Source organism: Lynx rufus, unplaced genomic scaffold (assembly GCF_022079265.1).
Source record: "Lynx rufus isolate CCGP_SWC_20201006 ecotype Redwood Valley unplaced genomic scaffold, mLynRuf1.p SCAF_5, whole genome shotgun sequence".
NCBI lineage: Eukaryota > Metazoa > Chordata > Mammalia > Carnivora > Felidae > Lynx > Lynx rufus.
The window spans coordinates 86310673-86325858 of record NW_025814867.1 but is presented as its reverse complement, the minus strand read 5'-3'; the positions used below and the strand labels follow the sequence as shown (position 1 = coordinate 86325858).

Below are 15186 nucleotides of genomic sequence, written 5' to 3'. Positions count from 1 at the left end.
AGGTGGGGGGGGGGGTGCTTTCCTTTAACATTCATCTTTATTCCGGTTTGCAGCAATCACAGAACCTCCTCTTTGGTGTCAGAATCGCAGCTCTGAGGAGCTCCGTGGTTTCTCACACTTCCTGTCTCTCTGAGCAGTGCTAACCCGCTTCACCATAGAGAACAGCCTATTTATGGAGATTTCTGAGTAGGTTTCCATTCCGAGGGAGGGCTAGGCTTGCCTGGAGCTGCTTCAGAGGGCGGTATGGAGAAGGCCAGCTGTGAGGAGTGGCAGGAGCAGCAGCAGCAACTGGGACAGGCTGGGGACCAGGGCCGCTGAGGGATCGAACACAGGCAGTTAAGGCCTCAGAGCACCTAGAGCCGCATTTGCGGGCAGTGGGCACACCAGCACAGGACTTGACCGAGCGCACTTGTGTGCACTCGACTCGGCCAGGCTCCCTCTTTCTGCCCTGGTACAGTTCTTCTTTCCCCTGGTTTCTTTACATATTCATTCCTTCCAAAATTATACTTCATGTATATTTATGTGGTTGCTTCAATCCTCTCTGGACCATTACTGGCAGCATTTATATTCTTTATCTAGGTCTGTCTGGGTTACACAGCCAGTGTCTCTGCTCTGTCTGCAGTCTTCCTGTTCAGACCACACTCCCCGCTGCCCCCACACCTCACCTTGATTGTCTGTAACCACCCGGAAAGGACCTCAGTTCACTCAGGATATGGGGTGAAAGGATGGGAGGGATGACGGGGAATGTGGCGGGACACCTGCTCTTCCCGTGAGGTGTGAACCTACCTGCGCCCGAGCACCGCTGAGACAGCATCCCTTCTAGAGCCGCCACATAGTCAGGGCCCAGCCAGTCTCGGTACGTGGTTTTCTCCCCCACAGGCACTGCCCGGATCGTGGCATCCTTGAAAAGCAGGTCTTGGCCATGGTAGTTGGAGGAGTCGAACATTTTGAACCCATTCTTATTGTGGTCATCTCCAAACAGGTCCTGGAAGCACCACAGGTAGATGTGCTTTTCATCTGGCCTCCCCAGTGGTCACTCAGGCTTTACATATGGTGACCCAAAGAGCAAGGGATTTCAGGGCACCAAGACTGATGTGAAATCACAGGCCTGCCAACCTAGCAAGCTGGAGTACAGATATGATGATAGCTTCCACAGTAACCAGGATCAAAGTGGTCATCAATCTTTTGGGGAACTCACAGATAATGGAGGATCTGATGAAAGGCCAGCCTTCTCCCCGGGAAAATGTGCACTGACACAGGGTTCTTCCCCACATCGCTTCCGCGGGAAGAAGGGGACACAGGGGAGAGAAGGGGGGAGATGGGGAAGTGGGGGAGGGGGTGGAGTGGGTGGGAACCAAGGACCCTGTTGTCAGTCTGGGTTCATTCCAGATGTATATTGAAAGTTGAGCCAATGGGATTTGCAGATGGACTGGATGTAGACCGTGAGAGAAAGACAGGAGCTGAAGAAGACTCCTGAGGAAACGTGAGGTCTGGAGTGGCCATTCGCAGCAGGGGGGAAGCCTGAGGGAAGCAGGGCAGTCCAGCCGCAGGCTTGTTCAGGCTGAGAAGCTTGTTAGAAATGCTAGTCGAAATGTCAGGTAGGCAGCTGTTAAAGATGGAAGGGTGGGATGAAAGCAGGGCTGAAGACATAAATTTGGGAGCTGTCAGTACACAGATGGCTGCTGACGATGTGGGATGAGGTGATGTCAACAGGGGTGCAGGTGGAGAAGAGGGCTTAGGATAGAGCCCTGGGGCAGTCCAGTCGTTACAAGCCAGGGAAATGAGGAGGAACTGCTATAGAGCCTGGGAGGAGAGCCAGGCAGGTGTGCACCTGGAAGCCAAGGGGCAAAGCACTTCCAGCAGGTGGGAGCTGTGGCCAATGCGGCTAAAGGGTCAGGGAGATGTGGGCTGAGAAACAGCCACTGGACTCAGCACCATGGCTCACTTTGATCTAGCTCAGGGCAGGTTCACGGCCCTGCGGGGGCCTGTCTAGAGTGGTCTCCATCCTTAAGAGAGACCAGAGAGGGGGCGCCTGGGTGGCTCAGTCGGTTGAGTGTCCAACTTCAGCCCAGGACATGATCTCATGGTTCGTGCGTTTGAGTCCCATGTCAGGCTCTGTGCTGACAGCTCAGAGCCTGGAGCCTGCTTCAGATTCTGTGTCCCCCTCTCTCTCTGCCCCTTCCCTACTCATGCTCTGTCTCTCTGTCTCAAAAATAAACACTGGGGGGGGGGGAAGAGAGAGACCAGAGAGGAACTGGTAACTTGAGTAGAGATAACTCTTTGAAGGAGTTTTGCTCTAGGAGGGTGGGATTATGGCTACAATGGCTGTGAAACCAAGAGGGGGCTCATTTGTTTTTTTCAAGATGGTAGAAACAGCAGCAGGTTTATATCTGGGTGAGAACGATCTGGCTGAGAAGGAAACATTAATAATGCAAGACACAGAAAGGATAGTTGGAGGAATGGTTTGACTAAGTGAGCATGTCAGAACTTTCTCCAGGCTTCCTCAGTTCCTCCTGAGGTCTGCTCCAGGTAGACTGAGGCACCCGGGGCCCTGGCTCACTTGGTTGCCCACCCCCCAGTGATGTAGCCCCTGCCCTGGCTCACCTGGGCCTTGTCCAGCAGTCCATACACGGTGAAGATGTTGGTGTCCCGCCGGACCATGACAGCATGGGATGGTATCTGTGCCAGATTGCAGGCCGCGAACTGGGACACTTCGGCCCGGGCCCCATTGGGACACAGCAGCTCATAGTCCTCTGACCTTAGCTCAGCAGCCCAGGGCTCAGAATTGTGGCCTGAGAGGATGGAGCATTGGGAGAGAGGAAGAGAGAGGCTGCTGTCCTTCTGGATTCCCAAATCCTTGACTGGGGAGAGGTGGCCATATGTAGCCAGCTTCTCAACCCTCTCCATTCTCCAATTTATCTGCTCTCCTACCAGGACCGGAGAACCTGGTTGAGCTAATAACATTGGTAGGAGCCGGGGTGCCTGGGTGGCTCAGTCGGTTGAGCGTCGAACTTCGGCTCAGGTCATGATCTCGCAGTTTGCATGTTCGAGCCCCATATCGGGCTTTCTGTTATCAGCACAGAGCCCACTTTAGATCCTCTGTCCCCCTCTCTCTGCCTCTGCCCCACTTGTGCTCTCTCTCTCTCTCTCAAAAATAAATAAAAACATTAAAAAAAAAAAAACATTGGTAGGAGCTACCAGTGGTAGAGAATAGGGAGAATCTATAATGTGACAGGTATTTCACAAGCACTGCTCTCTCCTCATGGCAGTAACACAAAGTGAGTATGACCACTCCTATTGCACATGAAATGACAAAATGGAGACTCTTAATCACTCCCAGGCCAAGAGCCCCACCTGTGTGTTACAGGTCTTGGGCCTGAGGTGGGGGTGGGCTCCTGAAGATGGTGGTGGACCTCTTACCCTAATGGCTGAAGTTCTCAAACCAGAAAAGGTATAACATCATGTGTTGATCTGGAAGAGGCAGTTTCAAAGTCAGGTCTAGGGTGGGGCCCAGGGATCGGTATTTTAAAGCAGCAACCCAGTGTTTCCGAAGCAGGGGGTTGTTGGCCCAAGGGCTTCCTGAGAAACGCTGCCCTCGGGAATCATACTATTTTTGTGTCTTCATGTATTATTCACTTAGTATCCACCCTCTTCCAGAAGAAACTCCAGGTGGGCCCACAAGTAGAGATAAAAATAAAGGGGAATGAGTGCCCCTGGGAGGTGGGTGCCTCGATGCAGGTGACTCTTGAAAGGGTCCCCCAGGACCGGCCCCTCCCCTCCCCCTATCCTGAGACCACAGAGGGCCTGGGGCTGGGGCCAGGCCAGGCTCACTGGCTCCTGCAGGAGCACAAAGCTCCCTCCTCCTGGGGGGATGATCCCAAGTGTTCTTCAGGGTAGGAGCTTTGCAGGGGCGAGGGGTTGTGGCAACAGGGCCTGGAGCCCTCCCAGCTTTGGTAACACTTCTTAGGCAGGGTGGCATCTGAGTTTTGAAATCCTAACTGATGTTCTTCTCTTGCAGGTCTTGCTTCTTCTTCACCAATCTCCTCCTCCCCTTCGGGCCACATTGCGCCTTTCTGCACTGAGTTTTGGGGACGAGTTTCTGAGAGAAGACTGAGCCCCCAGCACTTGGGGTTTCAAAGCCTGGGTGCAGGCAGGGTATAGAGAAAGAACAAACAGTAGGTGTTGGGGGGGGAAACAGCCTCCAGTCTTCAAAATGGAACAGGAGCAGGGAGGGAAGAGAGGCACGCCAAAGTACCCTGCCCCTCAATAGGACCTAGGCGTGGGTTTGGGGGGGGCCTGGAGCATAGAGTTTCTGGGCCCTTTTTCCCAGTCAGAGCCCAGGAAGGTGACTCCAGAGAAAAAGCCACCCATGTGATGTGAATGGGTTTGTGCGTTGCCTTGTATGGCTTAGGAGATGCGAGGTGATTTCCCTGCACGGGACACTGACCTGCTCCGGACCAAAGACCAGATGCTGATGTGAACTGATGACCCTGTGGAGAGAGGCCCCTGTCCCCCTGCACCTGCCCACTCCCGCCCCCCACCATACCTAGACACAATATAAATGCCCAAGAAGGGGTCTCTCCAAATGGACTGAGGTTGAGTTTCTACCATTTTGGTGGAATGGAGATTTGGATTCTAGACCGGTAAAAACTGTCATGTGTCCTGCCCACCTGGACATGTGCCCTGAGGTCTATTCTTCCTGAGAGGCCCTTGGAGCCCCTGGGATCCCCAAGGGGCAGAGCCTTCTAGACTCAGTCTTTCCCAGCTGCTGCTGTACCCCAATCCTGGCAATACCCAGTGCCTGCATCATGTTGGAGATGGGGAACAAACCCCCAAGAATCTGGTCCCGCTCTGGCCCCAGCCCCCCTCACGTACCATTTGTGTTGTCAAAGACAGTTGTGTGCTTGACGAAGGCGACATCCCCCGCATTCTCAGCCAAGCACCTACCACACAAGAGGCCAAGGCAGGTGTTGGCAGGAGGGACCCAGCGTCTGTGCTGGCCCCAGGCCCGCCCACCAGGCCACTGCTTACCTGAAGGCGCCGCTGTAGCCATAGTACCTCTCCTGGCTGTTGCCCACACACTTGTTTCGGCCCTGCTCGTCCCCCACACAGAGCGCACATAGCGAGGATGGGTAGTTCTTGGGGTTGTTCACGGGCACGCAGCTGGCACCGAAGAACTCGCTCACAGCTGGAGCAGAGGGGGAGGGCTGTGTCAAGGGGCCAGCAGGGGAAAGGGCAGTGGGGGCTCAGGGGCAGATGAGAGGGCCACTCCCCTACAAGTCTGCCCACTCTGCTTGGCCCGACAGCTCAAGGCCACCCGTCTGCTGCACTGCCCACCTGGCTCAGATGAGCATGTCTCCTCCTGTGAGAATCACAGGGATGAGGGGAGTACAGAAGTTGTCCAGATACAGGAATCCCATGGACAGCCTCTGGTTGGTAGTCACCCAGTCTTCTCTTGGACTCCCTCAGGGATGGTGAACTCACTACCTCATAAGCTATTCTCTTCCAGTCAGGGCAAGTGCCCAGCTGTGTGGGAGTGGGAGCAGCCAACCCTAACACTCTCTGTGTGCTTGTGGAGATGGTTAGAAAAAAAAATGTGGTTTTTTTTCTGAGGTGCCAGACGGGACAGAGGTGCAGTCAGCCCAGGATCTTGCCAGCTTCCTACTGCCTTCCTTTCACCATGGATGTATGTGATTTAACAGGCGGGGAGGGCCCTGTGTATGGCATAAGGTGGCTGCTTGGTAAACGTGACTTCTTCAGCACTTGTACAGAAGCCTGGCCACTTTCCAGCAAGGTCCCCCAGATGCCTCGCTGCTGGGATATGGGGACAGACCCATAACTGGACGGTGATACCGCCAGGCCCAGAGCTCATGCATACCCCCTGCTCCTCATGCCCACTGGAGCTAGTTCCACTCTGGGTAAGCGGGACGGGGCAGCGTGGCACCCTCCAACCAACAACGGCTCCAAATGTAGGCAAGAATATTCCCAACCTTGGGGCGCCTGGGTGGCTCAGTCGGTTAAGCGTCCGACTTCGGCTCAGGTCATGATCTCACAGTTCGTGGGTTCGAGCCCCGCATCGGGCTCTGTGCTGACAGCTCGGAGCCTGGAGCCTGCTTCTGATTCTGCGTCTCCCTCTCTGTCTGCCCCTCCCCTGCTCATGCTGTCTCTCTCTGTCTCTCAAAAATAAATAAATGTAAAAAAACTAAAAAGAAAAAAGAAAACAAAAGGATATTCCCAACCTTCCCAAGAGAAAGGGGCACATCAAGGAGGAAGAGGAAATCTCTCTGGGCTGCTCTGTGGGATCCTGCGGGGGGTGGGCTCCCTGACCTTCAGACCCGGCCCCCAACCCAGTAGACCCCAAAACAGAGTTTGCATGTCTACGTCCCTGCAGAAGGTGGTACCTGTGAGGACATCGCAGTCCTTGGGCCGGATGAAGCCCCTCTGCACCAGGATGCCCACGGGGATGTCCCAGCCCGCGGGGCTGTGGAACCCTGAGTGGCAGGAGCGCTTGCCCCGGAGCTCATCCAGGGTGAAGGCGTAGGAGCTGTTCCGCCTCACCACAGCCACCACGAAGTAGGAGTTGCTGCTGTCCTCCGCTGTGGGGAGGGGACACCAGTGAGGACCCCATTGGTGCTTTCCGGCCTCAGCCAGGCACGAGCCAAAGCAAATCCCCTCCTGCCCTCGACCCGTTCCCTCAGGCGGCTCCTGCCCCAGAGCCATGGTCCTGCCCCAAGTGCCTCTCTCTGCTTCGGGTCCAGGCCCTGTCTGCATGGGTTCAGGAGTGCACATCCAGCAGTGGGACCCCTGCTTGTCCCCCTCCAAGGCTGGGAAGCAGCCCTTGGCTCCACTTTTCAGAGTTCTGTGTCCCTCAACCCATTCCCCAACATTCCTTACCCAAAGAGATTTCCCTTCCCTTACACTCAGGTGGTATTTTTCTCACCTCTTGGGAGAAAGGTGGAGGCACAGCTGAGGACTGCAGAAACATTTTTCCTAGGCCCAAAGATTTTTCACATCCAAGTGAAATGACCTGAGGTCACCACTTATGGGGACAGAACACCAAGGCCCCAGCCTGGGCCACTGGGAAGGTGTGCATGAGCTGACAGGAAGGACAGTCCCCAGGGCCACCTTCTATGAGCCACATGGTCAGGCTGGAAGGGCAGAGGAGGCTCTCTCATCGAGGGGTCAGCAAATACTCAGCCTGCTTTTGTATGGCCTGGCTTACAAGCATAAAAACAGTTTTTAGGGGCGCCTGGGTGGCTCAGTCGGTTGAGCTTCTGATTTCTGCTCAGGTCATGATCTCACAGTTCATGAGTTTGGACCCTGTGGTGGGCTCTGTGCTGACAGCTCAGAGCCTGGAGCCTGCTTCAGATTCTGTGTCTCCCTCTCTCTGCCCCTCCCCTGCTCATGCTCTGTCTGTCTCTCTCTCTAATATGAATAGACATTAAAAAATGTTTTAAAAAACGGTTTTAGGGGCGCCTGGGTGGCGCAGTCAGTTAAGCGTCCGACTTCAGCCAGGTCACGATCTCGCGGTCCGTGAGTTCGAGCCCCGCGTCAGGCTCTGGGCTGATGGCTCGGAGCCTGGAGCCTGTTTCCGATTCTGTGTCTCCCTCTCTCTCTGCCGCTCCCCCGTTCATGCTCTGTCTCTCTCTGTCCCAAAAATAAATAAACGTTGAATAAAAAAATTAAAAAAAAAAAACGGTTTTAATATTTTTAAAAGGTTGTAAAAAAAAAGGAATATGCAGAGTCTATATATGGCCTGTAAAGCCTAAAGGGTTTACTTTCTGACCTTTTATAGAAGGACTGCCCACACCTGCCAGGCTTTTAATGACTAGATGGGAAACCCGAGATCTGGGGTTTGCCTGTGACTGACAGCAACCAGCCCTGGGAAAGGGACACTGAGGGGGAGCTTTTGAAAAGGGCTGAGGTGGGTTATATATATATGAAAATATCAGCTGCTTTCAGCAGAGGCCAGGGGACCCAGCAACCACACTCACGGGCATAGCGCTCCCCAACTGCTGGAATCAGGCCATATTCCTTTCCCGCCATGTAGATGTCCTCGCCTTTCAGGGTCACAGCATCAATTTTCCCAGCCTGAAATGGGACAGAACGGGTGACCGGGCAGAGAAGGTGTCGGGATTTGACAGAGGTGCTGGGGACTTTGGCCTCTGGCTCTCTTCCCCGAGGAACCCTATCCTACCCCACCCTAGTGAGATGTGTGGGCAAAAGGGGTGCTTGGAGGACCAGAGGCATGAAACCAGCACTCCCATCCATGGGCGTCTGCTTTGTTCTTTGAATAAATGTTTACTGACACATCTGTTGCCAGGCCCTGTTTTGAGCAGAACTTTGACTATCACTGCCCTTGTGCTTGGGGTGGGGTCTCCCCAGGGACTGCCAGCCCTCAGAGGCCTGGGGCACTGTACTGTGTCCCCAGCACCTGGCCCAGGGCTAGCATCCAGCACAGATGCAATGTGTATTTGTCGAATGTGTATGCGAATGTATCAAAGAGCCAGGCTCAAAGATAGCAGTCTCCTGGCTAAAAAGCTCTGCCTCAGGAGGCAGCAGGAGGAGTCCAGGGCCCTCTTTTCTCGACCCTCCTGACGCGCTCCAGGTCTCCCACTCTCCACCCAATCTTGTGAATTCTGAAGCCTCTGCGCAGGTGACCCCTCGGACACTGAAAAGGGATTAGCCAATAATCAAGGCACAGTAGTGTGACAAACCCCAAGGAGAGGGAATGGGGCAAGGGGAGAGAGGGGACATCTGCACCCCAGGAAGGTACCTTGCACCGTTCAGGCCCAGAGGCATGATGGCGGAATAACAGGCAGTGGCACTGGTATTTGAGCCTGGAGGGTGTGTCTCTGGGGGCCCTCTCCTCCCTCACCCAGACCTCCTACCTACAGCCCAGGGTTCGTTCCAGCTGGCACCCCCTTCCCAGAGTCACCGTGGCCTGGAAGCAGATGGGTATCAGAGCTACACTGGACACCATCCCTGAGAGCCTCAGAACCAAGTATCTCTGAGCCTTTTGCTGGGGTTCTGAGGAACCTCCAAGTCTGCTACTCTCCCCGTAGGGCACTGGGCAGCCCCTGGGCCCTTTTTGAGTTCAGACAGAGAGAAGGCTCCTGCCTATAGGGAGCTGAAACCTCTCTCCTACATCTGTCCCTGCTCTGCAGCCCGTGGCCCCAGCCGCCCCCCACAGGACAGCCTGCCCAGCCTTAGGAAATGAACGGCCCTCTACCTCCAGTCTCCCCTTCCTCCATTCCACTGAGGCCCACCCTTCCTCGGCGTTACCTGCGGTCATGCTGGGGCCGGCCTCCTGTGGGCCCCTGGGGAGAGGGGCTCCCCCACCATGAGCTGGGTGACTTTGGGCAAGTTGCTTCCTCGGCCTCTCCCGGCCCCAGTTTCCACACTTGACAGTGATCATACCCACCCCATAGTGGTGCTGTGAAGATTAAGTGAAGCGGCCTGCGTGAAATCTCAGCACAGCGTGCGGCACCCGGGACTCGCATGCTCGTGTGACTGCTATCTATCACGATCCTGACCTCCTGTTATTCCTGTCCATGCTTCTCTTCTTGGCCTTTAAGTCAATGTGGTTGCCTGGCTGGGGCAGTGTGGACACTCCGGAGGCGCTGTGGTCTGGCCTGCATTTGGGGACTGCCCTGATAAGGGCTCCTGACCATAGGCTCTACCTACTTGCTCTTAAAAAAGAGGAGGGAGGAGCCCAGGACTCCAAGGGCTGGTGGGCCACCTGTGACCACAGTAGCATCCTTGGTTGCAGGGCCCTAGGGCTACCTCCCGGTCCTGGCCTCCATCTCCAGGCAGAGAAGCAAAGCAGGACAGAGCTGCGTGGGCCGCCACAGGGCCAGTGCTTTTGACTGCAGCATATCAGCGGATGCCAAATCAGTGCAATGAACCATGACAAGCTTAGAAAAAAGGCTGGGATAGACCATCACAGAAGACATCAGCGTTCACTGTACTTAGTAAGGGTCAGTACTGTTTGTTTCATCTCTCTCTACAGAAGGCCACAGGTCAACCAGTGCCTGGCTGGGCCAGTCTCGGGCTCCTTCTACTCCCAGACCACCCACTCAGTGAGGAGGGATTCCTGGGTTCCCTGAAAGGAAATACCACCCCCCCCCCGGTCCCCTGGGGTGGGATGGCTGGTCCCTGCCAGGCCTTCCTCCTACCTTTCCTCTGTGGGGCTGTCACACGAGGTGTTCTCCTCCCCAGCCTACCCTGTTTCCTTCAGACCAGGGCACCGGGGGAGGACTGGTAAGGACCATCCCAGGCATGGCCACCACCTGCCCCTCTGGGCGTGGCCCCTACCTGGATCCATTCCATGCAGTGCTGGGGAGAATCGGCCGACACACACTGGATCTCTGGCTTGAGCTTCTGCCGGCTGAAGGCCACAGCCATGTCTCCACACTTTTGGATCTCCGGAGCGGACAGCACACACCAGCGTAGGTAGCGGGGCAGCCCTGTGTGTGTGAGTGTGTGTGAGCTTGTGGTCACCACTGCACACACCTGCTTCAGGGGCTGGCCCTGAGCATGATGGCCTACGGGGCAGGGGCCATGGGGGCCAGTACCTCAGTACGAAGAGCTTGGAGCCAGACCCAAGGGAGAGTCTGGTTCTCTCCCTCATTAGCTGTAAGAAGTAAGATATTTAAATATCTGATCCTGTTTCCTCTTACAGAAAGGGGGTAACTGTGCGCCTCTTTCATGGGACTGTGAGGAGGCTTGAGGCAGATCATGGCTGCCATGTGTCTAAGTGAGTGGCATACCATTTCCCTGGCTGTAGGGGGCAGGAAGCAGGAAGCCCATTTGTAGACTACTGCAATGGTCCAGCCAACAGACAATGGCTGAACCAGGGCCTTGGCTATGGGGTGGGGAGGAGGAAGAGAGAGGCATTGTGGAGAATGATGGGACTTGATGACTTCTGTGTGGACGGGCAAGGAGACCCTTCCCAAGACAGACCCAGGGTATAGCAGGCCATGCAACTCTGGAGAAGCTTCCTCCCCAAACCTCCAGAGGCAGGGAGGTGGAAGCAATTGGTTTTCATGGAGGTCAAGGGGCACAGCTCCTGGGGTGAGTGTCCTCTCCCAGCTGCCTCTCCAGAAAGCATTGCCATGCCTGTGGTCCGGCTGGGCTGGAGCCAGTGGGGCAAGAGACCGGTGGACTTACGGTTGGGGTCACAGAGGAGACCCTTCATGGCTTGCAAGTACTCGCGGCCCAGCCAGGCCTCATAGCTCTGTGTGGCGATGGGCACCAGCTCAGAGGTGGCATCTTTGAAGAGCAGGTCCTTCTGCCCATAGGCCTCAGAGCTGAACATCTGGAATCTGCTGCCCTCATGGCTGAATAGACGCTGTGTGTCAAGGGATGAGAGTGGGGGTTGGTGAGGTGATGCCAGCAGGGAGGGGGGACACATCCCTCCCAGATCTGCCACCAGCTCCTTATTCCCATGCCCTCTGGCCAGGCGCCCACTCTGGGGACCAGGTGAGGCACTGCCTCCTTCCTCCCTCTGTGCTCCCCCAGTGCACTCTGCCTTGTCACACCCAGCTGAGTGAACACAGGACTTATGGCCCAGGTGTGGATGGGACTAAGGACAAGTGATGGGACAAAACTAGCTAAAGCTGGGGTGCCCCACAGTCAGAAATGTGCTGTTCTTGTAAACAGTTGTCTCAGCAAAACATTATTCAGCACATTTAATTAATGGGGTACTTCGACCTTCGTTGGCTTTGCCATTTTATTTGCTCATATATTCTGGTTTTGGTCTTAAGAGCCACAAATGTGAGCAGCTTTCTCTGAGGGGTGCCTGAGCCCAGGCCTCCTCGCTTCCTGAGTCCTGGGTCTCCCCTCTCTGGTCCGCCCTTCTGGCTGCCAGCTCACACAGTCGGTCCCTCCTTCACACCAAGGTTGGACACTACAGAGACCTCCTCGGCTGTGGTCTCGCCCCGGGAAGGGGTGGGGGTCCCTGAGTCTTGCCCCTCTTGGTCTGGCTGGCCCAGCCCCATGATGGCTCTCACTGGAGTGAGCTCCTACCCTGGCGAGAGACCAGAAGGTTCAGTACCATCTGGGAAGCTGTGTCGAAGCAGGGTAGGGGGGTGCCCTGAACTCACCTGGCCTTCATTGAGCAGCTGGAACACGAGGCTCCCGTCTGTGTCAGGCCGGACCATCACCGCATGAGCAGGCACCCGAGCCAGGTGGCATCGCCTCCACTCGGTGACATCAGCCCGGCTGCCATCCAGACATAGCAGCTGGAAGTCTTGCGACAGCAGTGCCTGGCCCCAGGAGGGAAGAGTTTTCCCTGGGAAGATAGGAAGCCTGTGGTGAGCCAACTTCTGTCCTGGGAGGGGTTTGGGAAAGGCCTCAGGAAGGCCCAGGAGAGGGAGCTGAGGAGAGGCTAGGGTGTAAAGAGCCTCAGACTCATGGTGAACAGAAACTCTTCCGGGAGGTGGGACCCAGAACTCAGAATGAAGAGGAGCTTGGCGGCCACACTCCACAAGACCAGGTGTATTACATTTTCTATAGACTTTCCCCAGTTTCTATTAACAACACGGATTTGAGGTCTCTGACAGGAATGCAGCACATACAAACAGGACGATTCATTAATGATAAAAAGAATAAGAGAAAAAGGGGAGCGCAGAAGGGGAGAGAGAAATGAAGCAGGAGCTCACTGCTTGGCTCTAAACTTGGCTCTGAGCAGAGAGCAGGGGAGAGGGCCATGGTGGGAACACAGCCAGACAGAATCTACCCAGAACTGTGGCCCAGAGAGAAAAGGGTAACTCTCCAAAGCTTTGCCCATATATTCATCCAACATTCATCCATTAATGTCTAAGGATGTTTCCTCCAAGTCCTTTGTTCTATTTTCTAACCATTTCTAACATGGCTAAGGACATACTTGATAGGCAATTTTGCACCCTACATTTCTTTTTTCCGTTTGTCATTTTAAAGTATTTTCCCACACTATTGGAAAATTTCTGTAAAACTCATTTATGATAGAAAACCAGATTTATTTGAAAGAGTGAATATTGACACCAGATTAAGAATATTAAGAAGAATAATTTTAAGATTGTAACTCAACAGATGGCATTACATAACAATATGTTTATGACTTTTCAATTTTAAAATGAGGAGGATAAGCCTCTGCTAGGAAATAGGAGGGGGAAAAATCATTTGTGGGATCATGAAAACTCTGTTCCCTCCAAAGCTATTTCAAAACCAAACCCCAAAACCGAGAGCAATAGTTTGGAAAACTCCATAAAGGTCATTTTTAATGACTGCATGATCATTTATAGCACTCTCAACAATTACTCTGTGCCATTCTCGCCTCCCTCCCCAGCTCTTCTCTATTTTTAATCTGCTGCAAAGCCTTTGTATAGAGCTCTGGGGGCATATCTGGCCTTCCGGTGAGACAAACGTACCACTTTGGTATTTCGATCTGCCACTGTTTTTCATTGGCTAGGGACCATTAGAGCCACCGTCGCTTCAGACATTTATGTCAATTCCCTTTTTTGTTCTTACCAATCTTTTGCATGAAGATAGTCTTTAAAAAATTATTTAGACTTCCTTAGATTACCATCACAATACTAAAAGTGCCAATTTTAACCCAATACAGCCCTATTCTTTCTCCACCTTCCAAATTTTTTTTTTTTTTTTTTTGCTTGATCTTAAGGCCCAAGTCCCAGCTGTCCATTTTCATAGGATCATCTTGCTCTGGAGATAATCCTATGTGCTTCCTCTTTTTCAAATCATTTTTTTCCTCTTTCTCAAATCTGGTTCTTATTGTTTGCCTTCTTGAATGTCAGACCACATGATGGACCTTCTGCTTTTAAAGGCAAAGGTTATGATTAAAAAAAAGATTGTGATAAAAAAAAAGACAGTGATCAGACATTATTGAGTAGGCAAAACTATAGAGACAGAAATGATTGGTGGATGCCAGAAGGGGGCATCAAGAAACTTTTGGGGCGAGAGGTCTGTCACAATCACTCTCTTGATTGTGTTGGTGGTTATACAACTGTGTTTTTGGCAAAGTTTGCCAAACCGTACTTCAAAAAGAGAGTGTTTGCTGCATGTAAATGACACCTCAAATTAAAGAAATAAAAATCCCGACAGAAATCTAAATTAGAGGACATTCTAGAAAATAACTGGCCTGACTCTTCAAACATGTCACTGCTACAAAAACAAAGATTGAGAAATTCCTTGAAGTTAAAGGAATCGAAAGAGATCTGACAACTAAATACCACATGTGATCACACCTTAGGTCTGCGGCCTGAAAAAAATGGCTACAAAGAACAGAATTGGGAAAACTAGTGAATCTGGGATATGGGCTGTAGATTAGATAATAGTATTGTGTCAATGTTATGTGTCCCGAATTTGATGACTGTTACTGTGGCTAGGTCCACATCTCCTCGTTTTTAGGAGATACACACTGAAGTATTAAAGGGTCTAAGGCAGGCAAACATACTCTCAAATGATTCAGAAAGAACATACACAAGTATAGAAAGAATGATGAATCCAATGTGGCAAATGGTAAAAGCCGGAATCTGGGTAAAAATAAATGGAAATTCCATGACTGACTCTTAGAAATTTTCTATAGCTCAATGATTGCAAAAAAAAAATTTTTTTTTAATGGATCAACACATAACACTAACCCAATTTAATATGACCTTGTTCAGGGATAAGGGATGGCTTCTTCAGATAATGGGAGAAGGGATGGTAGATGAGGGCTAATGCAGAGATTTGCAAATGTTCTGCAGTCAGAATCCAGTCTGAAAGTGGGAGCCAATGCCAGACACAAATCAGAGCAGGGCAGCCCCTTGCCCCACAGAGCAATTTGAACTATACTCATGAGACTCATCTCTTCCTTTTAGGGAGAGTTACAGGGCCTGAGACCCTGCTCCTGGACGCCGGCCCTCCCTACTCACCATCGGTGTTCGCCAGCACTGTGCTGTGCTTCACAAAGGCCACATCCCCTGCCCCGTCCGCCAGGCACCTGCAGAGGAGAAACCAGTGAGCCTGGGTGGAGCTCATCTGCCTTCTGGAGGTCTGTTCTGGACCGTAGGGGTTGGTGATGGTGGGCACAGGTTTCACGGTCAGGCAGTCCCAGGATCTAGCTCCCTGGTTTGTCTCCTGTGTGGCTTTGCCAAGTTGTGGAGCCCTCCTAGCCTCTATCACCTCTAAAGTGGGGATAAGAAA

At 53.0% G+C, this 15186-nt stretch overlaps 1 protein-coding gene across 1 annotated transcript in view; it reads right to left on the bottom strand.

Annotated features, from left to right (window-relative positions):
- Positions 1-231: 231 nt before the first annotated feature.
- Positions 232-15186, bottom strand: part of MELTF (melanotransferrin) — a 22854-nt gene continuing 7899 nt past the window's right edge. The window contains exons 6-16 of the mRNA XM_047100360.1: positions 14916-14983; positions 12108-12295; positions 11173-11353; positions 10318-10469; positions 7995-8091; positions 6402-6596; positions 5032-5188; positions 4876-4943; positions 2605-2792; positions 787-985; positions 232-314 (exon numbers count right to left, since the gene is read on the bottom strand). Coding sequence (XP_046956316.1) covers positions 232-314; positions 787-985; positions 2605-2792; positions 4876-4943; positions 5032-5188; positions 6402-6596; positions 7995-8091; positions 10318-10469; positions 11173-11353; positions 12108-12295; positions 14916-14983 — 1576 coding nt within the window. The remainder of the gene's footprint in view (positions 315-786; positions 986-2604; positions 2793-4875; positions 4944-5031; positions 5189-6401; positions 6597-7994; positions 8092-10317; positions 10470-11172; positions 11354-12107; positions 12296-14915; positions 14984-15186) is intronic.